This window comes from Pseudoliparis swirei, chromosome 9 (assembly GCF_029220125.1).
Source record: "Pseudoliparis swirei isolate HS2019 ecotype Mariana Trench chromosome 9, NWPU_hadal_v1, whole genome shotgun sequence".
Lineage (NCBI taxonomy): Eukaryota > Metazoa > Chordata > Actinopteri > Perciformes > Liparidae > Pseudoliparis > Pseudoliparis swirei.
Window position 1 is genome coordinate 21,085,451 of NC_079396.1, and position 25,030 is coordinate 21,110,480.

The 25,030-nt window shown below is 42.0% G+C and overlaps 1 protein-coding gene across 1 annotated transcript in view; it reads right to left on the reverse strand.

Annotated features, from left to right (window-relative positions):
* Positions 1-25,030, reverse strand: part of camta1a (calmodulin binding transcription activator 1a) — a 299,603-nt gene that overhangs the window by 266,625 nt on the left and 7,948 nt on the right. The window contains exon 3 of the mRNA XM_056422729.1: positions 19,131-19,234. Within this exon, the coding sequence (XP_056278704.1) occupies positions 19,131-19,234 (104 nt within the window). The remainder of the gene's footprint in view (positions 1-19,130; positions 19,235-25,030) is intronic.

Consider the following 25,030-nt stretch of genomic DNA (forward strand, 5'->3'; position numbering starts at 1 on the left):
TTTCCTCAAGTCTCCGGCTGCGTGATGTCACTTTGCCCCAGGTGATCGTGAGCGGGGCATCGTGACGGAGACGAGAGGACTGCGGGGGCATTTATTGTCGCGCAGCAGGAGAAACTAGCGGGCCGCTGCCGGGTGCACAAAGTCCTCTGCAGACAGATGGGACAATAGAGAGAACCAGTTATGGTCCCTATGTATTTGCCTCTCCTATGGATGCCAGCATATGCTCAGTGAGTTTTTACCTCCCAGACCCTGGAGGATCTCACGGAGATTGCATTTTGCCATATTTGAATCCGGAGACCAGTAACTGGCAGTAAGACGCAGGTTGTACATGCTTTTTCGAAACCTGGCCATCTGAATACACGGGGCACTCATTTTACAAAGTATTCTGTGACCTAACGAACCATCGTTAAATCAGACTCATGAGTCTTACATTTTGTCAGACAGCTGGAGCTTCAAGTTAGCTCGGATAAATGATTCTGAAAGTGTGTTTCGGGCTGCTCGTCGTGGTATTTAGCGAGAGAAAAAAGGCAGAGATATGTAGCTCTGTCATTCCCATCATCAGATTGCTGAGCTATTACCACCAGTCCCCCACGATTACCTCAACCGGTCCTTATCAGGCCAACACGACGTCGCCGTGTAACCTGCTATTTGCCGTGGCGAGATTTGTGTTTTCCTATGGAGAGGTTTCTGTAGATTTTAACCTTAATCCTATCGGCTAATGTGAAGGCGCTGATCCACGCCTGACTTGAAGGTTATCTGTGCATGTTCCACACCCACAGGCGTTCATTATTTACATAGCTGCTCCCCCGAGGCATCAGCCGCCGCTGGGAGGCGTAGATGGGAAATCTACCTCCCAATCTGCCGGCGACATACCCATATCTATACTGCATGGCTCACTGACTTAGGGAGGATGCAGTGTCAGGATTATCATCCGTTCCCTGGAAACTTCATCATCATCGGTCCAAGCAGCTGTGGCGGTGGCATCGGGCCGTTTGCCTTTTATATCAAGGGTTCCCCAACACCGGCGCCTTGAGGGAGCCGCTTTCCGAGAGCGGCGAAGAGACGAGTCGGAATGTGACAATGCTCATTAAAAAGGGCAGTTTTGTGGATCGCTACCCATCGGAAAGGAGACCGTCCTCCCGAGAAAAACAACAGCATCACTTGATTCAGCAAATCCCGAAAAAATGGCATTGAAGTGACAAAAGCCCTCTAGCGGCAATAAGAGTTAAGCTTCTTGTCCATCAGGAGCGAAGAAGGAAGTCGTGTGACGTTTTTATAGAGCCACAAATTCCGCAGAGGAAGGAGGTGGGGGTGGATGGATGGGACAACAAAACGTCACACAGGAGATTGCTATTCATCCCCCATTTCATACCAACACTACCACCTGGTTCCCTGAGATTAACTAGGTGGTTAATACTATAGTTACGTAATAATTATCGTCCAAACCGTGGTTTAAAAAATATATATATAAACAAACCGTGGCGTCGTCACATGATAATACAGATGAATTCTCCAGATACAGTGATTTACAAGTGTTTTGGACATTGATAAATAGTGGAATCAGTCCACCAGACTCTCACATGCGTCTTCATTGTGTCACTTAGACGTGGCCATTACTTATTATTGAAATAAAATAGGGAAACTAAGTATGCGTTATGTGTCGGCTCTAAATTCACACGGCATCATGCTATTTACCTTGTTGAGAAAGGAACAGGATTTCAGCGGCAGTGTTTTGAATGCAATATGTGCTAATAGCGCTCGTTTGGTTAATCGCTGAATCGGTGATTCATCTCGCATCCACACAGCCATGTGGAGGATGACAAATGTAAGAGCGATTCGATGCAGCAATTTCACAGCCTTATCCCATAACCCCTTGGATAATTAATTCTAATGATATATTTTTTGTAATTTTTATCTGCGACACCCATCACGATAAACATCAATGCGCGAACCTACTCATACGAATGTGCTATTGAGCGTAACGCTGACCTTTTCAGACCCCCCGGACGTCTGAAGACGTGTGTGAAAAACACCCTGAACACTCACGCCGGCCCTTTAGTGTGCAGAGCCGATTTGATATAAGCGTGACAGGGGTATTTATAGAGCAGCATAAAGCCTCGCTCCCCCATCCCCCCCCCACCATGAGCCCATTCTAGCCCAGACACTATTGGCAGCCCTGCTCACTCACTGGAAAAGCCATCATGTCAGCACACTGGCGGCAGATAGCATGTTGTGCTAACAGATTTGGGAGTCCACTAGCAGGAGCTTGATGTACTTCATTATGCAGTGACAATATACATCCCTTATTTGATGCCTTATTGCACAGCACCAAGACAATCTGTATTAAAATGTCAGTGTTTTTTTTTCCTCCAATCTAATACAGGCATTAGCTTTTGCCACAGTCTTGTGCTTCCATCAGTGTGCCTGTGATGATCAGCGCATACATAGTGATGCAATCTGGAGAAGGGATTTTTCATATTCACGTCGAATGTTTTCCGGCGACCCTCACATTTAAATCACAGAGTTTCAGACATATCTATGAAGGCATTATGGTATAAAATGTCAAAACATTTATTATGGAGTCGGGCTTGATTTAAGGGACTGTTCTGTGGAGAATTAATTACGGCATGCAAGACATCATTGAGATGCATCACAACATTCAGAGTTAGACTGATCGGAAAATGCATCGGGCCAAAATACAATAAAGATTTATTTATTTTTTCATGACGTACAAAGATTATATTGCACTGTATGTCAAAAAAAAAAATCAAAGGACGTAAACAGGATTTAATATCCTCCAACATGTGCCAAACTGGTTGGACGTATTGATGGTTAGAGCCTTGGCATCATCTCAAGGAGCAGAAATTAAGAATTTGACTGTGTCTCTCTACAGAATGGTGATGCTGGGAGGGTCATTTATTACACTGCCTTTTACAAAGACATATTTATCTAGCAAGCCTGAAGAAGAAAAAAGAAAAAAAAAGAGTGGAAAAAGATAAGTTCGAGCCAAAATAGTAAATGCAAATTATTGAATTTGTCTTCAATAATCCTGAATACAATTAATTAAAAAAGGAGACTTTTTATTCAGGAGGTGATCTAAGGCCATTTTAGCGCCTGCGACCATCAATAATGCGGTTCGTACAGCCGCGCCCATCCAAATGCTGCATGTTCATCGTAACAAGCGTTCAACAGCACCAAACCAGCCTTCACGTCCCTGGATTTGGACATTAACATCAGCACATTATCAGCCACACCAGCAGGAGAGCGAGGTATATCTCATAAATAAGTTAAAACACCCCCGAGCAGATGTTTACATAAACATTGTATACACATGCATTATGTGTTGCCCAGTGCCCTCACCGCTGCAACAGAATTCTCCAGGTGTTCCTTTATAGTGCAGCAATACACTGCTTTGATCAGCCTATAAGAACAATTCCCTCTTTAATCTTGGGGAATATGATTTGGTTAAAGGGAGATTTTGGATCAAGGTTCAGCCGGAGCTTGAGCACGTGCCTCCCTCGTGCTCAGCATTCATGCTGAGTATGGTAATCTGGCGTTGCTTTACTAAAACTCGTCTGCAACATTAATTTCGTATTAATACGGGGGGCAAATATCCAAGTGGAGGGAGTTGAGCCAGCGGAAAATGAAAGTGTTTGTGGGGGGGGGGGGGGGGAAGAAATAAACACGGGGAGAAAAGGAAAAATAGGTATTTAAACTTGATTGTCCTGCAATTTCTCACAAAGTTTAGAGTTAATGCTATTTTACGGTGCTGTTCTTTCCTTTGTAGAAGGCATGTCTAATGATATTTCACAAATTCATCTGAGAGTTTTGAAAAACAAATGACTGCAGGGCTAACTTTACGTACAACTCATAACATCAGAGGAAATTCAGCATTTCTAAAAACTGTCAGACACTGAAAAAGAATTCTTTTTTTCTTTTCTAATTCAATTGCTCCGATTTGAGATCTACGGCGAGCTTTTCGGGGGGTTATACCTGCCACTTACAGTCTGAGCAAAAATCCATAGCTTGCTCTTGTAAATGAAAGCAATCTCACTGTTGATTTCTACCTCAGCCGGCAACAGAGGTTTAAGCTCTTATGTTGATTCAAGAGGCTACGACTGGAGGCCCCGTGGCAATACGGCGGTGAAGAACAGAGCGGGACAAACATAAATGTACAGTTTAGAAAATCTGTTTAACATAAGACAAACTGCTGTCTGAGAGGGGTTTCTTATCTTCAAGCACAGTGGGATATATTGTGTCTGTCTGAGAGCAGGAAGTTGGGTTCGGAGATAAGAAAAAGGACAATCGGAAGCCTAGAAGATGAAACATTAGATTCTGGGTACAAGCTGGTTCTCCTGCTACAAACTGCACAGGCGTTGCATAACTGGAGCTGGAACGTGTGCACGTCAGACCACAAACGTGCACAGGGACTGGCCTTGCAGTCGGATTGTTTGTTCTCGTATTTGCTACTCGTGTCACGTGTAGAAAGGAGATATGACAAGTTGAACTCTTCACGGGGTTAATAAAGTTATATTCTCCTCCATTCTTTGCTTTCCGTGGAGCGCATCAATCTAACCTGGCAAGCCAAACTTGGTCTGGGCGCCACTGACTAAGTACGGTCTAAGCTCAAAAGCTAAATTATTTAGTCAGCGAGTCCAGTTGATAAATGTTGCCGGTGCGGGTCAATACATAACAGGGATGTGTGGACCAACTCTTTGGTAGGATTTATTATGCATTGGGGGAGATAAAGGCCATTGATCGTCTCCAACAAGGTCACGATAAGGTCTCTTTCTCCACTGAAAGGGGGACTATCTCCCGTGGCAACAACTTTAGGCCCACCAATTGGCGATATCATGCAATAAGGTTAATCAAATCGGTTGGAAGAAACTATGAATTGTCTCACGTCCGCCAAGTATACTGAGCGATAATGGGCTGTATTTATTGAAGGGATATATAACTCTTACATTATTCATGGGCTTGTGGAAAATGCAATGGCAGTGCTAATATAATATTGACCTAACCCCAACACTACATGAATGGCAATAGAGGCACGGCTTAACTAACACACACACACACACACGCACAAACACACACACGCACACACTGTGGAAAGTCTTACTGCAACGTATCTCTTCCTCTTATGATCAATTCACATACTATACACGATACTTGGAAACTCAATACAGGAGATGGTCTTCTTAAAGGTCACAGGAGTGACTGGACACAAAGAGAAAGTTGTGTACACAAAAAAAAAAAAACCTTCATCATCCGACATCAGAGCCGTATACGATGATTGTTTTCAGTCAAGGAATGCTCAGGAGGGAGTGTTCTCTCTTTATTTGCTGTACTGTGTGGGCGGACAAGAATGGATGGAAATAAAACACAGCCTGAATGGATTAACGGTTTATCAACCTGCGTTTAATGAAGATGTGTGTGCAGCTGACTTTATTGTGAAACACAATCATCTCTCAAAGTTTGCAGCAAAGTGGAGAATTTAAAAAGAAAAGAAGCCATCGGATTTGCATTATAGGATATTTCTTTCGGCTTGAGGACGTGTATAAAAGCATCGGAGAAACCTTCACGAGGAGAAAAAACAAACAATACCCGAACAGTAATCACTCCTCAGTCAGGAGACGCTGCCTTTCAATTTGAATAGGACCGATTTGTGGCAAAGGAAAAAACGTCTTTCACTGAAAAATGTAAGTGATGAAAATGTGTTTTGTATCTTAAAACAAATGCGTTGAGTGTTATACAACAGGCAAGTGAAAACATTCAGGCAATGACCACAAGCTGTGCGTCCTCATCCATCCATATCTCCTCTCTTTTCTTTATTTCTTTCTCCGTACAAGCCCTAAATCATTTTGTAAAATATTTACAAGCAAACAATCCTGCTTTCGAGACACGATCGCTCAAATAAACAGTATCTTTGCTTTCTTTAACATTCCTGCCAGTGTGTCACGGATCATCCGTTGCATACAGTATAACCCCAGAGTCCCAAGGAGGAAACCGTTGGCAGCATGTCCGATTGAGAAAGTGAGCGTGTCACGGGGGAAACACAGCCCGGTCCAAGCATTCAAGCCTCCAGTCCAGGGGAGATCTCCGCGCAGTTTTACGGTTAGATACCATCAAAGGACTTCAACTCCCTTTCTACTTATCTTAACATGACTTTGAAACATATCCTGCAGTGGGAGAGCAGCAGAGGCACTGAGGGTCCACGGTTCCTCATCAACAGAGATGTCAAACGGCAGTGCAGAATTCAAAAATGGTATTTCAAGGTTTTGCTAAAGGACAGATTTTTGTGGGGGCAGGAAGGAGGGGTAGGCGAGGAAGACAGGGATGTATGGACTCTGGAAAGAACTGTGTTGAGAACTCAACCTTTTAGGCGCGAGCTGGACCCCAAAAAACAACACCAATCAACATGAAGGGGTCAAATTAACAATCATCCATATGCCACTGTATGAAGCTATAACCTGCCAAATGAAATCCTAAAGAGTAAAAGTTGGATGAAACAGACGAACCCAAACTAATGCCACTGGTCAGAGAAGGTGCTAAAACCCACAGCTGAGCACATGGGAATCGGAAAGTGCTGCGTCCGACATATTGGCTATCTGTAATGTACATTCACTCAAATAAGTTTTAGGTTCAGTGCTTTACAAGCTCTGAAGTATAGGGGATTAAACAAGCCGCATATCTTGAGTTACTGCACTGGAAATATTTTTTTACATTAAAAAAAATCACGACAGAGTAATTATTTAGTTAAAAACTCTTTCACATCAATTGGCAAGTTTATGACATCTTTTTTTAATAACGTTTCAGATTACACGACATTTTTGCTGTGGGCTGTAGCACGAGTAGCAAAGGAAAACCACACGCTACAACGTGTACTGTTGCTGCACGTTGTGGTACCTGCTCAATCAGCTCCCCGGCAGCAACTCACTCGCCTGTCAGAGATATTTTTTAAGTAAACTGCACAGATCACGAAGAAGAAGAAGAAGAAGAAGAAGAAGAAGAAGAAGAAGAAGAAGAAGAAAAGAAGAAGAAGAAATGCTCTGGTATGTAACAAACACCTCAACCTGAACATCTTTTCAGTGTCCGCTTTCTTACAAGCGGAGTACACTTCATTCTGCACAACTGTTTTTGTCCTCAACCTTATTTTGGGTTCTGGAAATAATTTTGGTTGAGATATTTAAGACACTTCTGCAAAGTAGTCCACTTTTACACTTTCAGAAGACTAAAGCAAAAAACAAGAGCCAAATGGGGATTCTGTCATTTTCCGTTTCCGCAAATGACTTCAAGGAAGAAAGGAACAGAATGAATGACCTCTCACTTTAAACAGCCATTAGAAGAGAAACCTACCGAGAGCTTCCTTATTCTGCAATGTTATCTGGACTAAAAAGGTTTTTAAGAACTCGCTCAGTCCCGGATCTGGGACCTGTGGGATGGATCATTATGTCCTTGTCAGCTTTATTTTTCAAATTCAGCCAGTTGTATTGATGTGTAAACATCTCGAAGAGAAAAGAGACTTCACACACTGCCCAGATGAACAAAGAGCTCAAGGACATCCAACCAAAAGGACGCCCGAATCCTGCTGGACCAGGAGTCTGCGAGCTGCTTGAACAGGCAGCTTTGATAAGAAAAAATAAAACAATGAACTCAAGGGGAATAACCTTTGATACTGCCATTGAATGAAATACAACCCAAAAGGTCAGGGTGACCTATAATAGATTATTGTTTCAAAGTAGGATATATATTTCAACCATACCATTGATAAAAAAATGGGAAACCCACGATTATATTTCCAGGATTGGAATAAGAATTCTGTGTCTGCAGACACAAAAAATATTTCATGAATAGTTTTACATTTTGAAGGTTGTTGTTATTTGTATTGCACTGTATTGTAAAGGAAAAGAATTGTGCTTTTAAAATAATCGTAATTTTGGTTCCTTGACCGTTTTGATGCAAACACCTTGTTGTTCAGTCAGCCTGGCTTCGAGATGGAAGAGCCAGGTTTTATACAAGAGGAAATGACAGCTCAGTCAGCTGTGCATCCACAGTCGTGTCAACCTGCCAAATGCTCAGGTTCTTCATCTGCACATTTTATAAACGCTCTAACACAGGCAGCCGGAGAGCTAAAAATACTGAATGTAAGAAGGACAGCATGGGGCTCCATTGAATACAGGTTTCACAAAAACTGGGAAGAGCAGCGACTTTCATCTTAAACAGCCTTCTTTGGTTTGGCAACAAACAAAAAAAGGTTCTTACAGACACTAAAGGATCCATAAATGCAAGAACATACCTGCATTGTAAAGCCGTCCCTGCTGCTTACAAACAAGGTCAATGGTAGCCCTGCTTCTCCCTCCCCGTCTTTGACAATGAGAGAGGGTTTAATCAGATGAAGGCCTAATGCAGCAGGGCTACTACCGTGCCTGGAGCTGTCCATCAGATAGAAAAGGGCATGATGGGCTGGGATCCAAACAGGCCCACAGAGAATCCCGGCCTGCTGTTGTTGCTGGCTCCTCATTCTCAAGGTCCTTTAGAGATCAAAGACCAACACACAACAAGAGAGACGGCGAGCGAGAGATGATGATAGAGAGAGATGGACCAAAGAAAGAGAGTGGGGGTAAGCAGGAAGGATGCCGTGACTCAGAAGAACCCATGTGGCCCTCAGTGATTACCCCAAATACCAGGCCTCCTACCGAGTCCTTTCCTGAAGAACGTCTGCGAATCATCCACTCAGTCAGGGCCGCGTGCTCCATCCGGAGACAGATGAAGTCTCCTCTGACCTTAACTTCCTCCTAACACGATATAGCGTGGAAATGACGTGCTCTTTTGATATTTTTTTTCCAACAAAGATCCCTCTGAGGAATCGTTGAAGTAGATTCTCTCTCCCTGCGTTCACTCTCGCAGCAAAAATAAAAAGACACATGATGTTCTTCTGCCGGCCAGCGCGGTTGTTTAACCTTGGTGAAATACAAAATGGGACGAGCAGCAGAGCCGAACAAATACTGAGCTACGTGAAGCGTTGCAAAACTACTTAGGACGTGTAAAAATGGACAACAAAAACAAAAGTGAAAGAGCAGGCATCCCGAATATGAACTCAGCCCAGCGGAGGATACATTTTAACCGGAGATTTCCAAAAGGGCTTTAACTGAGATGGTATTTATAGGTACTCCAGAACCATCTGGATATACAGGGGCTGGACAAAATAACAAGGACATCAACAGTTATAGCTTTTAAATAAATACAGTGCAACCCAATGTAACCGGATAATGAAGTCAGACTCTCAAAATCAAAATGTGCAATTTACAAAAACTGTGATATTGAGTTTTTAAAAAATGGTGTTTATTCTCTAGGAAAAAGCTGGAACATTAATCATTCAATATCTATTGTTAACATCTATATAAAAGTTTAATAATGAGCCGTTTCTGCCACATCACATAATCTCAGGACAGTGACAGCAGGGTTTGCATCCAGAGTCTCTTCCATTATTTATTAAATGAATGTGGAAACAGGTTTTATGAAAGGAGGAATTCAGATGGATTGGCATTTAAATCCGCCGACACACAATCATTCCCACGACACGGTACTATCTGTGGTTACTTTATTATCTATATTGTTGCCTGCTAAGAGTCTGGTGTTGGGCGATGACACTTTATTCCCGACAAAAGGTTATTTTATCTGAGCTTCAGAGCAGAGCATCAAACTGTGTCTTTGCTCTTCTCGCCATTTATTTTTAGGATGCGACGTTAACCTGAAAAACTTGATTGAACAGGCGGCGGTCCCAGAAGCCTTAAGCACACTCGCTAAACAATATAGCACTGGTGATGAATCACACGTTATCCGAAATAATATGCATAATTCAGAACGGAGTCATTTTAAAGCTTACCAGTTGCAGCAGCAGCATCCTGACACCCTTCTGACAGAATATCAAGCCACTTTTTTGTATTCTATAGGGTACACCGACACGTAAAACTGGCATTAATTTTGTTTGCAATCTCTCTCGGGGCATCTTTTCTGTCTACTCTTGTCAAAGTGGTACTAAATTTTCCTTTTAGTTGATGTTTTCTCCAGCAGATCTCTCTCCAAGCTGTAATTTGGTTTTCTTGTTGTTTCCATCAATTTTCTATAATGTATTCTCTTAAAAGGAGTTTCGACGTTAATTGTTGTTACTTTCATCTCTGTTAATTGCTGCTGGAGATTTTTTTTTTTTATTCTAATCAAATTAAAATTATTTATTTTCAAACTATTTGTCATCTTTTGGCTCATATCATAGTATCTGGGAAATTGAACAAACTTATTTTAAGAATGAACAAGGAATGAAAAATTAATCTAAAAAATACCTCCCTTGATTAAGAAAGTTCATTAAGGTGAATGCCACTGAAGCATCATCCCAAATAAGTGAGAGTCAAAGAACATGAGTAATCATTATGTCGAAGCTCTCCACCTGAGCTCACACATGTGTATCAGCTCCAATGTAACCGGGGAAAAAAACATGCAATACATTGTACAGATTCAGTTAAATAAAACGTATCAGCTTACAAGTATGCTCTTAACGGTTCAAAGAGGCTACTTAGATTACAGAGTGGCTCATGGAAGTGAACATGATCATGCGGATTCCCGCCATGCAAATCCCACTCATGGCTGGCAGAACAGAGGTAGTCACCGGTACGAACGTCGACTCTATATGAAACAATATAACGGCGTATTGAAGCATCAAGAAACGCAAGCACACATTTTCCTTTATCTAGTAAATAAAGTTAAACTCCATTACAAAATGGTTCCGCACAGAAAAATCCCGACCCAGCAATTTGGTGGAAAAAGGTAGCAATCGTTCCGTCTGCACCTGAACGGCCTCTGCAGCTCAGTGAATACACATGAGGATAGAAGGGAAAGAGACAGAAGATAAGAGTGAAAAAGAAGAAAAAATATGGAGGGAGACCAAAGGAAGAGAGAGTTGGAACGAAATCAAAAACACAAGCTGGGTTCAATTTAGAGGCTTCCCACCGGAGACAGAGTGACCTGTATCTGCTACAATAGAGGTCATGCAATTTTGAGTGGATACCCCTGTCTTCAGAGAAAACTGAGGACCCCTGCCTTGATGTGCACATCCAGGGGAAAAAGCAAAAAGGTCCCCGGAGCCTGCAGGACCCCCCCAACGACCTGACTGGTGGGTTCCTATTACAACTGCCTGACTACACCGTATAGTCTCGCAATTGACACTTCACAGTAAGCTCCAACACTAGCAATCAGTAAAGCCATCAGGCTCACGGGGAAGTTGCTATGAAGTCAGCCATCCAAAGAAACTCGACCCATTCCTTATCTTCCTGTCTCCGACTTTCACCAGCCAAATGATGTTAACAAAAATAATAATAATAATAAAAAAAGAAAAGAAAAAGCACCACCAAATATATGTAGTGAAACTGCAATTTGAGTGGAAAACTACATTAGGGTGAAAGTGTATGATGACTTCGACCAACACGGAGACATAAATTAGCCCGGGTGCTCCGATTAAAAACACTTTGAAATAGTGAGAAGTTGTCACTGCAACGCTGCGGCTGAATTACCGTTCTCTCCGAGCAGCCGGGATAAATTGTGCAGGCATTTTGCCGTCGAAAAAAAAAAACCTCAACCGGGCCGATTTGAATACAATTCTAACCTTCGGTGAGAAGAAAAAAAAGACACCCACGGAATCTGCTCCTCATTGCCAAGTTTGTGTACGCCGCACCCAGAATATAAAGAAAGAGCAGCGACCAACAACAACAAAAACGCACAGATAAACAAACAAATAAACAGATGGATGGACAAACATGACCTTTCATTTCCACTGATTGCCCCGGAGAAGCTAATGAACATTTCTGTAAACATTTGCAATTGGTGGGAGTCATTTTAATTACTCTCCACAGAGAAAGCCGTGCATGGCGTGGAGCTCAAATAAACATTTAATCAAGCGTGACCTTGCATTCGATTAGGTGAATTCTCCGAGCTCTGACGTCCGGCAGTTTGGATTTGGAAGCCTGGCGACAGGTATTGAACTAAATAAGAGTTCAATACCTGGTAATTTGACCACGGTAGCCAGGTATATAGAAATGATATGAGTCATTTTAAGCCCCTGAAGAAAGCTTTTACCTCGCCAGTTTTAATGAGGTCAGGATAGTCCAAAAAGGAATGCTGCAGCTTTAGCACCAGGAATTTCAAGCCAAAGTCCTAGACCTGCAGCACACGCCACACAAAATCTAATTTGTTTTGTTTGTGTAGGCTGAGCTGGTGTTGAATATAGTGCTATTAATAAATGCAGACATACGCAGTTCAACTTAAGGTCTGTCTATCTAATAACACACACACACACACACACACACACACACACACACACTCTGACAGGGTTTCCCACAGTGTTTTGTATTGGAGGCTTCCCGCCTCGCCTGTGCGCCTCAGCTAATGACAGAAGAAATTATATTTGAGGAAATATAACATTAGGCTTAATAAGCTTCAGGGAAACCTTGCAGCAAAAGGTCGTGGATTTAATGAGCGAGGCGATTGACTGTCATCGAGCAGCTCCATTTACAACTGGATTAGTCAGAATCGTACGTTCGCGTTTCAGTGATTAATCAAAGCAGCTCTTTGCCGTTTAACTTTAAAGTTCCTATTGACCAGCCGCCGGACTCGTATCATTGGTGGATGTAATCAGAGTGGGGGCAGCGCTTACCACCTCCTGTAATCACTTTCCTGGGCTACATGCTCAGAGGAGAACAAGCAAACTGAAAACCGGCGGCTCGAAGGACTCGCATTACATTTTAGTTCAACAAAGTCAAAAGTTAACTTTTTTTTGTGGGGTGGGGAACAAATATGCCACACTTTCTGTGCACACAGAAATGTTTTATTCAGCTGTATAGTACACGGCGGGACTGAGAAATTCAGAAACCTGGATGTTCGTGGCAATACAGTGAAACCACGGTGAATTGAAATTCCATCGAGTCAAGAGACGGCCCTTTCACTGGGAAAGTCTCCACGTTTCTCCTTTCACATTCCCAAAATAAAACATGTTAGCAAAAAAACAACCATTGAAAAAAGGGAGTCCTTTAAAGAACAGACCAATGAATAATTGTATTCAAGAGAGTGTGTATTGCTGCATTAAAATCCCAACGGCACGGATCCAAGATAACGCGAGCGGCATCCAGCGGGTTAACACAAACCACGTTTTAGTCAGAGATAAGGGGTGAATGATTGCGCCACACGGCATCCAATTGTGCTTGTCAATGTAGCACCTATCTTATAACGGTGCCGACGGTCTCTCGGGTTTATCCGATCTCGCCTTTAATTTCGCTTGTCGTGGTTTTTGACCCACTGGCCCCGGTGAGTCCGCTAAGTGTTTCCCCCCCCCACACCCCCAGCTCGGCCCTGCTCGGTGGCATATTGCACGCAGGCACTGCTGCCGGCGTCGGCGTGACGCGGAGAGGATTATTCCTGACGACGGGGGCATTAAATGTGTAGCGGGCCGGCGGAGGTCTCAGCTGACGCTCTTCTCGTCTGCTTTGGTTCAGCACCAGTTCAGAAGCAGTGGCCTCTAAGCTGAGTGGGAGCTCACGGGCACTCAGAGCGTTGTGCCGTTCATTAAAGGCGGAGGGTGTCACACCAGCTTAGGCCCGGTGTCCTCCCTCAACCACGGGCTTCGTGCTGTACTTCTCTCTGCCGCTGCGTTTTTTTAAGACTGAGTGACTGGGAGTCACTTCTTCAAAAATCGGCGAATTCTCTCTGTTTGTAAACGCTTTATAATGTCGCTGATTTGAGCCACTTATTACAAAGGGCAGGGAGATTTACAGTATGTCTGCAAAGAGGCTAACACTGAGGCATCTAATCCGACCGGAATTATGTCCTTCGGGTTTTTAGTGGCAAGTCAGACACAGCGTCATTCCAATACTATGCACACAAGAGCTGCTACAGAAGTACATAGTTAAGGGGCAAACCCAAATTAAAAAGCAGGAAAAAGTCAAAAAGAATATGTTCGTTTCTTTGACTGGTAGTTTCCCAATGTGTGATGCACTTGCATTGATTTCTATAATAATACGGAGCCCGAATCAGAGCTCGAATATGAACCAAAGAGCAAGAAGTGCACTTTGAAAACAGCAGTCGTAAAAAATTGCAATTCTCCGGCACATCTCAAGTCCGGCAACCTTCATGCCAGCGTAACGAAACATCAGGCTGACACCGTTTGATCTTGAAAGGGATATAAGCCTAAAGCCGTTCCTGTTTGAGATGTCCTTCTTTAAAAAGATTCTAATCTCGAGCGAAATGTCTAGCAAAATAGAGGTCATAGTGCCAGAGCAGCGAGCAGACAATAGCAGACCTGAGAGGAATTCTGTGGGGATTTATTGTACGTGTCTCACCTGAGAGACACAGGGACATCAATGGCTGAAAGAGCAGTGGCACAAACAAGGTAAATATAGACTTCCTGGAAGTTTCTCTTTTGCAACTTACCAACTATAGAGTGGGCTTGTCTCAATTCATCATCAGATGAGAAATCACCGAAACGTTCACAGATCATTTGCAATCGGTTGCAATTTCAAAATCGTGACCTCCTTTTGTCTTCCTTTCAACAAAAAAAAGAAACCTTGTTTTTCTCAAGCACCGCCAGGTACCTCTCCCCCATTGATAATTTGAAGGCTGATAGCTCATCCGTACCTTGCACGCTGCTCGTGATTCAATGACGAAAGTACCGTTCAACCCTCTAAACTCCCACCCCCTCCCTTGAATCTTGATTCGATTGGTTTATCTAATTTTCCAGTAAATGCTCGAAATGTATTCCTGCACACCTCCTCGTGAAACCACACGGGGGAATTATGAGAATGAGATAGAAATGAATAGCTCTACATTAGCTTCACTTCACCTCACCAGTAACACCGCAGCCCCCACAGTCGCCCTCCCCCCCCCCCCCTTACTCTCCATCCAGATTAAAGTTTCTACGCAGAAACTTGTACCCTCAATCATTTCCACCAAAAGTATAATTAATTGTGTGCTCCTCCTTGAATGAAAGGGAAACAGAATTATCCCAGATTTGAACAAGGTGCAACTAATGTAAAATGGCAAAAAGTGGGCGGTAGGGGAAAGGAACAATAGACACTTTACGATTATTCCTTCATGCTGTACGTGTGAATTTAAAGTGCCTTTGCAGTCAGGATTGGAATACAAATAATCATTCCATTGGATATGTAAATGTGCAAAGATAAAGGATGGAGACAATAAAGAGAAGTAGTTGTCAGAGTTAAGGGAATAGTTTGGCTTGTTTGAAGTGGGGTTGTATGAGACTTATTAATTCACGTATCACCTACAGTAGATGCCGATCGTCATGAGTATGGAGAAGCATAAAGGAGTATGGAGAAGCATAAAGGAGTATGGAGAAGCATAAAGGAGTATAGAGAAGCATAAAGGAGTATGGAGAAGCATAAAGGCTTATGGAGAAGCAGAAAGGAGTATGGAGAAGGAGAAAGGAGGATGAAGAAGGACAAATGTTAATGGAGAAGCAGAAAGGAGTATAGAGAAGCATAAAGGAGTATGGAGAAGCATAAAGGAGTATAGAGAAGCATAAAGGAGTATAGAGAAGCATAAAGGAGTATGGAGAAGCATAAAGGAGTATGGAGAAGCAATGGAGAAGGAGAAAGTAGTATAGAGCAGTATTGAGACACAGAAAGGAGTATTTAGAAGGAGAAATGAGTATGAAGAAGGACAAATGTGAATGGAGAAGCAGAAAGGAGTAGACCAGCACCTCCTGTTCTGTGAGGTAGACCTGCACCTCCTGTTCTGTGAGGTAGACCAGCACCTCCTGTTCTGTGAGGTAGACCTGCACCTCCTGTTCTGTGAGGTAGACCAGCACCTCCTGTTCTGTGAGGTAGACCAACACCTCCTGTTCTGTGAGGTAGACCTGCACCTCCTGTTCTGTGAGGTAGACCTGCACCTCCTGTTCTGTGAGGTAGACCAGCACCTCCTGTTCTGCGAGGTGAACTTACCTTTTGTGGCTTTGAGGAGAGCAGAGATAAAGGCTTCAGCTCCCACTGCAGAGGGCTGTCTGATCGCAAGGTAAAGCGATGAAAACATTATAAATAAAGCTTATACTACAATTGATTTTTACTGATTTTTATGTGGGGCCTTTCTTTTAGGTGGCTAAAAACATTTTTTGCTGACGTCCGCATCCACAGCAGTTCATTGCTTTGCTCCCGTACCGATACTCCTGCATTGCTTCTCCAAACTGGGGGCGTGAAAGTCATTTACCACAAAACCAATTTTTGTTTTCTCCCATGCAGCTGTGAAGTGTCAAAAGAATGCACATTCTACTTGTAGAGAAGTAGCGTTAACATAATCAGCCAAGAGAAAAAATATCAATGAAAAGGACCTGCTCCATATGTAGATATAAAGGCACATTTAATACGAAAACACAATGATTTATATGTTGAGGTAATCACACTAAAGAGAATATACTTATTTGTTTCATTTCTGCCAATAGATCCCCCGAAATGCTCCACACTTTGAATTTAAATGCAACCAATTGCTGCCTCATAACCACATGAGCTATTGTTCCAATAAAAATGAGTGTGATGTGTATGTTTTATTACCTGAAAGCCCACCACACCCACAACAATAGTTTTCAACGATAAAGCAGCCAAACTGAAAGGGAAGGGGAGGGGAGGCAACAGTCGGGCAAATGAGCATCAGCAGCTCCAACCCACCAGAACACTGAGGTTCCTTCGACGTAAGGAGTGGAACATTTGTGAATTAAGCATGCCGAGCGAGTGCCAGAAATATGCACAGAATTGATGAGGTGTCACTTTCACTAAGAGTCACACAATCGCACCGACAAGGAGCCTCTCTGATCCCCCCCTACCTGCCCGGGTCTGCTGCCAGCGAGGCACAAACACTTTGATTTGCACGGTCTGCACAAAAAAAAGAAATGCCCTTCATTTTAGGAAAGGTTGCCTTGCTCTCTTCAACCCTGCCCACTGGCGTGCATACCAACCGGCTTGGTTTTTTCTTTTTCCCCCCCCCACTAATTGTTTCCAATGTCATATCAGCCCACCGAGCGTCCGCGGCCCGAGTCACACAACAACATGCTGCGATTCCTGAAATACGTCCGTTCTGATTAAATGTGGTAATAAATGACAAGACATGCTAACAACCATAGCCAACAGCTTTAATATCCCCGGCAAATGCTCAGACTTGCATTTTGAGATCAATTTTCAAAGCCGTGTTAATTAATTTAGACTGCTCGCAGCACAGTGCAGGTCAGACAGGGCAAACAAGTTACAACATCAGCCAATTAGAAAACACACAAGCGTTATGCAATTTTTTTTTTTTAGGGCAGGGCTTGTGAGCAAAGATATGACAGATGGAGACACGGATGGAGACGGCAAGTGATGTCTGTATTTCTGCTGCAGTAATCACCACTGTAATTGTGTGTAGGTCTACCGATCCACATCTTTGCCACAGATTAACAGATTCCTTCATCTATTTATTTTGTTGGTATATGGACGATACAAAGTCTGTGTAAAATAATATTTAACTGAATGTCAGTGACAGATTGTCCTTCTTAATATTATCCTGTTCCTTAGGAACCAGCCTGTCTGGTGCCTTATCATCGGGTTGTTTTTCAGTCAATTAACTTTCATCACTGCAGATGACTGTATTTATTTGGTTACAATGTGTTAATCAAAAGCATGGATGGTTGGTTTTTGCATATTGGTTGTAAGATTTGTCATAGTGTGTATATTTAGGGCTAATTACAACCAGTTATTCTTATAAAAAGAACAACCAGTTCCCCTGACAATCAATTGAGGCAACACAAATTTATAAACTCATCAACCTGTCCCCTGAGAAAGAAAAGCAGCTTGCAAATGAAGCAGCATACACCAATATATATAATATATAAATATATATATATATATTATATATATATATATACATACAGATATACATATATATATACATATATATATTTATATATACAGTATGTATACTGGTCCACGCAATAAAATAATGCAAGAGAAAATTAGTTACTGTGTGTGTGTCTGTGTGTGTGTGTGTGTGTGTGTTATTCCAATATTATTTATGTTTTAGAAAGTGACTACACAGAATACCAGATGACATGGTGTATGTTTACCACACACCTGCAGTAGATTCAGATTTAAACAGCAGTAACTATTCCCGCCATTGTCTGTCCAGAAGACTCTACATTCCTTTATAAAATATAGTTTTGTATGTGGCCAAATGTTTTTTTCAGTAAATGAACAAAATGCAAAAAGGAAAAAAGGAGGCATTGAGAAAAAGAAAAAGTAAAAACCCCAGCAAAGAGCCTCTGTGACATCTTCTTATAAAAGCAAAGCATTTTCAGATTTGATTTGTGAATTGATGCGTTATCTCCCTCTCTGTTTATGTTCATGTCAATAGTCCTTCATAATACTCGCTAAATACAGCAACGGTGACGTTCTATGAATACAACTCAACATGCAATTGACTTTAACCTTCGATTTATGCCAAACAGTGTTTCCTTGGAGGATGAGCACTGGCTAATCCATAGTAAACATAAACTGCAAGATGAGATTGACATTTTGAAAGATAGAGGGAGAGAAGTTCTGTATATTTTGTGGATGATTCTTATGTTCGAGCACAGAACGTATCGTATCACAATTAAAAAAGGTCAGGATAGCCGTGCAAACCCCAGTGGCAAGGATGTTAGGGTAACAACTGTGATGCAGCTAAATTCTGAACATTTAAAAATCATAGGGGATGTGTTCAGGATAACTGCACTTTAAATGTGAATAAATAACACATGTAAAATAGTTGAAAACCTTTTGTACAGTTAATACAATCACGTCGATTCATCCAATCCCTTAAATCTGAACATTCACTTCAATCACACGACACATTTAAATATGTCTCCTGTGGAAGCGGTTAAAAAGATGTGTTTTTTTACCACATGGGTGGATGGAGGCACTAAATGGAAAGGCGTTATGTTGTCTAGAAGGGAGTTCACGTGGCTTTCAAATGTGTCTGCAAAAGGCCTGAAAGAACACGGTGTCTTATTGAAAGGTGCCGCGGTTCGGGGATGGATTGAGTACAGCCTGCACGATAAGGAGCAGCGGCCTTACCTCATTTGTGTTCCACCGGTGTCTCTCCTTTGGAAGCGAGGTGCATTTCGGTAGACATTCAAGCAGCTTCTTGGGCAGGTATATTTTCAAATGTCCATGTTCATCTAGAACGAGAGGGAGACAACACAGAATATTTAACGCGGACTTCGTACCACATTGACTCGCTCATGCCCCTCCTTATCAGTCTATCTGCAGATAAAAACGCTGACTGTTAAATAACCATCAATAACCAAATTGGGAAATTAATTCAAGAAGAGAGTATCGCATACATTTTAGTTTGTGCTCATTGAAATTATTTTACTGTGAAATGCATTCCATCAGGGGAGTTCCCCACAAATATTTCACTGTCAACTTGTAAAGGCTGTGTCTATTCATTATTTAGACACAATAAACACCCTTGAGTGATTTTAAAGTGTGTGGGGATTTACTATGGGAAGCTGTGTGCTGCATGCTAGAATGTGGTATATTATTCAGGGAAATTATTACAATTACCAGGCCCAATGCTTACATCATAATGTATGTTGTTCAATCTATAATTCACATTTCACGACCAGTTCACAACCATTGTAAACAGTAAGGTCTAAAGACGCCCTCATGCATGGAGGCATTCACATGTTCATCTCATTCCATTGGGGTTTTTTCCCGCTAAAATATGCAGATGGCTTAAATGTGAACATATTATATTGTTTGGGGGGATAAAAACATATTGAATTTATAATATCGTGAAAAATCCTATTATAATAGTGGGGACGTTTTTTCTTTTTTTTATCCAAACATGAGCTATAGGCCTATGTGGAAATAATTTACATACAAAAATAAGATATTCCAAGCGAGGATCTTATCTTATCTTATCTTAATAATGAGTTTGTATGAAGAAGAAAAAAGAAAAAAACACAAGAACCTTTTTAAAAGTGGAAGACAATGCAAAAGCACTCGAAAGAAATAAAGCAATATGGGCTGCATCAACATCTACAAAGGTGCTTGGTTGATTTCAAAGGGTGGATATAGATCCTTATATAAGACTCTCTTTGAAAACATATTGCACCATGTGTACCATCTAAAGCACAGCAGGTCAACAATATGAGCTTCTCTTGTCTCTAGTTTCCACTAAAGTTGATATAAAGTTATTCCTGTCTGTGGGCATCGAATATGTTGTATACCACACTTCTAATGCATTTACAATCTGTAACACTGCAAATCTGGGATGCAGAGTGATGTTCAAGCATGAATGCATTATTCAGTTTTAATGTGTGTGGATCGAATGTAAATACATTCTCCAAAAAGTAACACAAAATACTGTTTGCAAAGCAATTTTGCTTGAAAATGCATCACAGCTAGAAAACAACATTCTTTCATATTTATAGAACTGTGGGTAAGGATACGAGCGAATGGGCAAGTAAGAGGAGAGACAGAGACAAGCCTGAACATGAGTGCTGACTCTGGATCCCCGAGGTAGCTGATATCAGTAGTTGACTGGGATGAAGAAGAAAAAACTGGGAAAAAAGTTCAACCGAAGCAAAACGTCACTTTGAAGCCCAGACAAATAATCCAGCAGTGCGCTTGATTATGAGAGTGAAACAAGAGTGTGTGTAGCTTGCTGTACATCCCAACAAGAGCAGTGTGCTCCTGCCCAGAATGCCCAAGTGCAAACGCAGACGGTGGGAACCTCATTGCTCCCAAAGGAACGCACGAGTAGATGTGGAGTAGTTGCACATTTTCACTTGTACCCATAATTCTGCATGTAACACTCGGTTTTATGTGAGCTGCACAGGTAACTGTAATCACTGGCTTCGCCCAATTAGGAATCACATACAGCAGCTGCTCCACTGTACCAGCAGAGCTGGAAAACACGCTGCAACCGAGTGATCAGAGAAAAGTAAAAGGAGTCTGTTTTTACATGCGCAGGTATTATTACACGGCATCGACTTCAAATAAGACAGACGGTGTAGTCTAGCGTGGGATAATGTGCATTATCTTTAATGAAAAAGGCTCAAGAAGAGCGAGGGCCTTCCGTATGGAATATGGAAAGACTTGGACATCTCCCATCCGACCAAATGTGCTCTGAAGATGCGCTTTTTGTCAAACCGGGGGCAGACAGCAGCAGATGCATGCGGCGAGTCTGTCTCCACGCACAGATTATTCAGGATTCAATGCTGCTCTCTGCACACCCTCCCATGACACCATTGAGACAGAGCTGAATTGGAATATGTCTCAAGTAGCCGATGTTGGGGATTTTCTCACTGAGCGAATCGAGATAGAAATCGTAGGATATGTCTGCTTCATCTGCCAGTGAGCTACTTGGCCCGAGGATCTTGACAAAAGGCAATACAATCTCTCACTTGATTTCTTTCTCTTTTCCTTTTCCTTTTTTTTTCTTTTTTTTACAATTTCAGGATCCTATAACTACATCATGTCATTTACGTGACGTGTTTTTTCTGAACACTTCCTGCCAGCAAAACACATCTCGGTTCAGGATGCTGTGCACATGGAGAAGGAGACGCAGCAGCAGCAGCAACATTTTACTTTGAAATTCCAGCCTCGTTTTTAAGCCTCGTTTGTTTACATTTGGGCAAATCTGCGCGATTACACGGATGCCGAAATGCCTGTCGGCAGTTCCTGTTTGCGAGTGTGCACGTGCGTTGCTTTTTTTCTTCTTTTTGGGAGGGTTGCCAATTTCTGGAAGTTTAGTGGCAAACCCTGGACGTGTATATCCTGCATCTAAATCTATACGCACGTAATGTGCGTTAAAACGTGACGACTTTAAATGACGTTACCTCCGTCCCCTGCTTTCAGAAATGCCCCACTTGCACCTGGCTGCTTCTCCCCGCAACCGCGTCTCGCTCTTGCGGTCGAATTTCGGACCGAGTGCAAAGGATTTGCAACCAACAATCTCATATAATAGCGATACACTCAAAGAAATGACTCATTGGATGAACTCAATTAAATTGTTGGCAGGTTTTCCATCCAATAATTATATGCAACTCCAACTCAAATTTAGTACATCAGTGCAATACAATGTAATTAAGTTAGTCCAACTCATTTGTATCAAATACATCTAAAATAAAATAACGATATTCATTAAATTAAATTAATTTGTGTTTGTCCAACTCAAAATATAAACTAACTAACTAACTAAGAAAATATGCAAACTCCACACAGAAGGAAAGCCCCGACTGGGAATTGAACCCACAGACCTCTGGCTTTGAGGCGATGGCGCTAGCCACTACACCACCGTACAGACCTGAAAGTATCTTCACCTTATAAACAACTGATTTTCAGCTGGCGCATGCGCAAAGGGTAGTCCTCAATGAAACACATTTATTTTGAGTTGATATGCACACCATCTAACCTAAATAAATCTAATAAATGAAAGAATTCATACATTTTGTGTTCCACCCATTAAATATAAATATCTATTTTTGTAATTGATTTATTTAAATGGATCAAACAATATTTAAATGTGTCACCTCGAAGAAGGGCTTGAATCGTTTTTTTGAGTGTAGCTGCATTTTAACATTACAACAGTACACTGTAATTTATAATATAGAAGTTAAGTCAACAATATAATATCATAGCTGCATTTTAGCATTACACCAGTGCACAGTCATTTATAATATAGCAGTTAAGTCAACTATGCCAATGATGCCTAGTTTGTCGCATCGCCATTGAAATGGACAAAGCACTTAGTGTTGCATTTATTTGAGGGTTTTTTGTTGTTGTTGTTGTGACAATCGTGATTTATTCAAGACAGGCTGGTGTGGATGTTAATTTTCTCAGCTAAATTAAGAGTAAAGCATACAGAGGAAAAAAGCAAAGTTGGCAAACCAGTGAGCTTACCAGCCCGTCGACTCATATACACGTGGTCCATATAGAGTGGAGGCCTTTTAACAGCCGACAGCGCATTAACATTCCATTACAGCGGGCCACCGTGTTCAAGCTTTTTATCCATCTCAGATATGGATGACTGTAATTCTTTGAAGAAACAGGCAAACTGCTGTCATTTCTCAACCAGTGCTGCGTGCTTTGTGCTGTTAAATAAACCACGTGATTTAGATGTGGCCCTTGTTTTTTTTGAGATGTTCAGAGTTGGCCTTCTCTAATCTGGGAATCCTTTGTCTAACTTGAGAGGGGCTTTGTTTTTAACACAAGAACGTTTCTCACGAGGCTCTCAAAGGAACACAAAGGTTAACTCAACGTAGAACTGTTGCTGAGTGCTGAGGTATCTGTTCCGCGGCGGTATACTCCCATAACTCTAAACGGTTTTGTTTCTTTCAGCTGTTATTTATCTACACAAATAGTAATTCAGGTGCTGGATGTCTACCGCTCCCTCCACCGGCGTTTCCACAGATGTAAGGGAGGGACTGCGAGTGTTCCAACAAAGTATTGCTTACTAATTAAAGATCTGTCCACTGTGGCATGAAAAGCCACATATACTGCGGTGCGTGCATCAGATGAAAACAGACGGCGACGGGGGAATAGCTTGGATGCCAGATTTGGAATAGGTTTACAGAATATAGTAGACGAGCTCTTCCTAATCAACTTGTCTGATTTGATCAGAGCATAAACAACAACAATTACCCACAGAAATTTGGCTTTGAAAACGTAAATGCATCTCTCTTTTTCTAGGAGGAGTTGATCAAAGCCTGAAAGGAACTTCGCTTCTTTGCATTTCCTGTGGTGAGGTTTCATATGTATTTCGGAGTGCAAACGGGCGAGTTTAATGACTGCTTGTACATCACGCCAAGATAGGGATGCACGGGAAAGTTACGATTTGGTTGTAAAAACACGAAAGTGCAAGACAGGCTGATACCAGAGATTGTTGCCTGAGAGGATGTGCTGAGCAGAGCCGGCACACTGGAGCCAATTACATCCTGGATCTTGACGAGCGAACAGGGAGAGGGGCTCTGCTCCCACGCGGAGGCTCCAGGTCTGCAGACCTTCAGCCCCTTCATAAGTCCCACCACCCTCCGCCGAATGGGTATATAAGGATATATACACTACCGTTCAAAAGTTTGGGATCACCCAGACAATTTTGTGTCTTCCATGAAAAATCACACTTTTATTTATCAAATGAATATAAAATATAGTCGAGACATTGACAAGGTTAGAAATAATGATTAATATTTGAAGTATTAATTTTGTTCTTCAAACTTCAAGCTCAAAGGAAGGCCAGTTGTATAGCTTATAGCACCAGCATAACTGTTTTCAGCTGTGCTAACATAATTGCACGGGTTTTCTAATCAGATATTAGTCTTCTAAGGCGATTAGCAAACACAATGTACCATTAGAACACTGGAGTGATAATTGCTGTAAAAGGGCCTCTATACACCTATGGAGACATTTCATTAGAAACCAGACGTTTCCACCTAGAATAGTCATTTACCACATTAACAATGTAGAGAGTGTATTTCTGATTAATTTAATGTTATCTTTATTGAAAAAACAGTGCTTTTCTTTGAAAAATAAAGTCATTTCTAAGTGATCCCAAACTTTTGAACGGTAGTGTATTTCCATCTGCTAATGTTTGAATTATCTCTGATCCCGGCTGCTAAAAAAACACTTGGGCCCAACTTAAGGGAATCTGTCATGCTAGCTTGCGTCCAGCCCCACCCTAGAGACGAGCGCGAGGGTCATGAGACTGGAAAGGCTGACAAAAACAAATCTTTAATCAATATCCGAGCCCTGAACGCAAAACCCTCTCTCTTCAGTCTCTGTCTCAGAGCGCTCTGGGAGTGACAGTTTTTCTTTTTAATCTGTGCCCACATTGTGGAGAAATTGCAAGCTAATGCTTTGGCTATAGATCATTCAACAAATCGCTGCCGGCGATGCATATCCAAAGTAACGGTTTGAATGCAAACATGGTCCACATCGGTTCAGTGGCTAATGCGCCTCAAGGATGT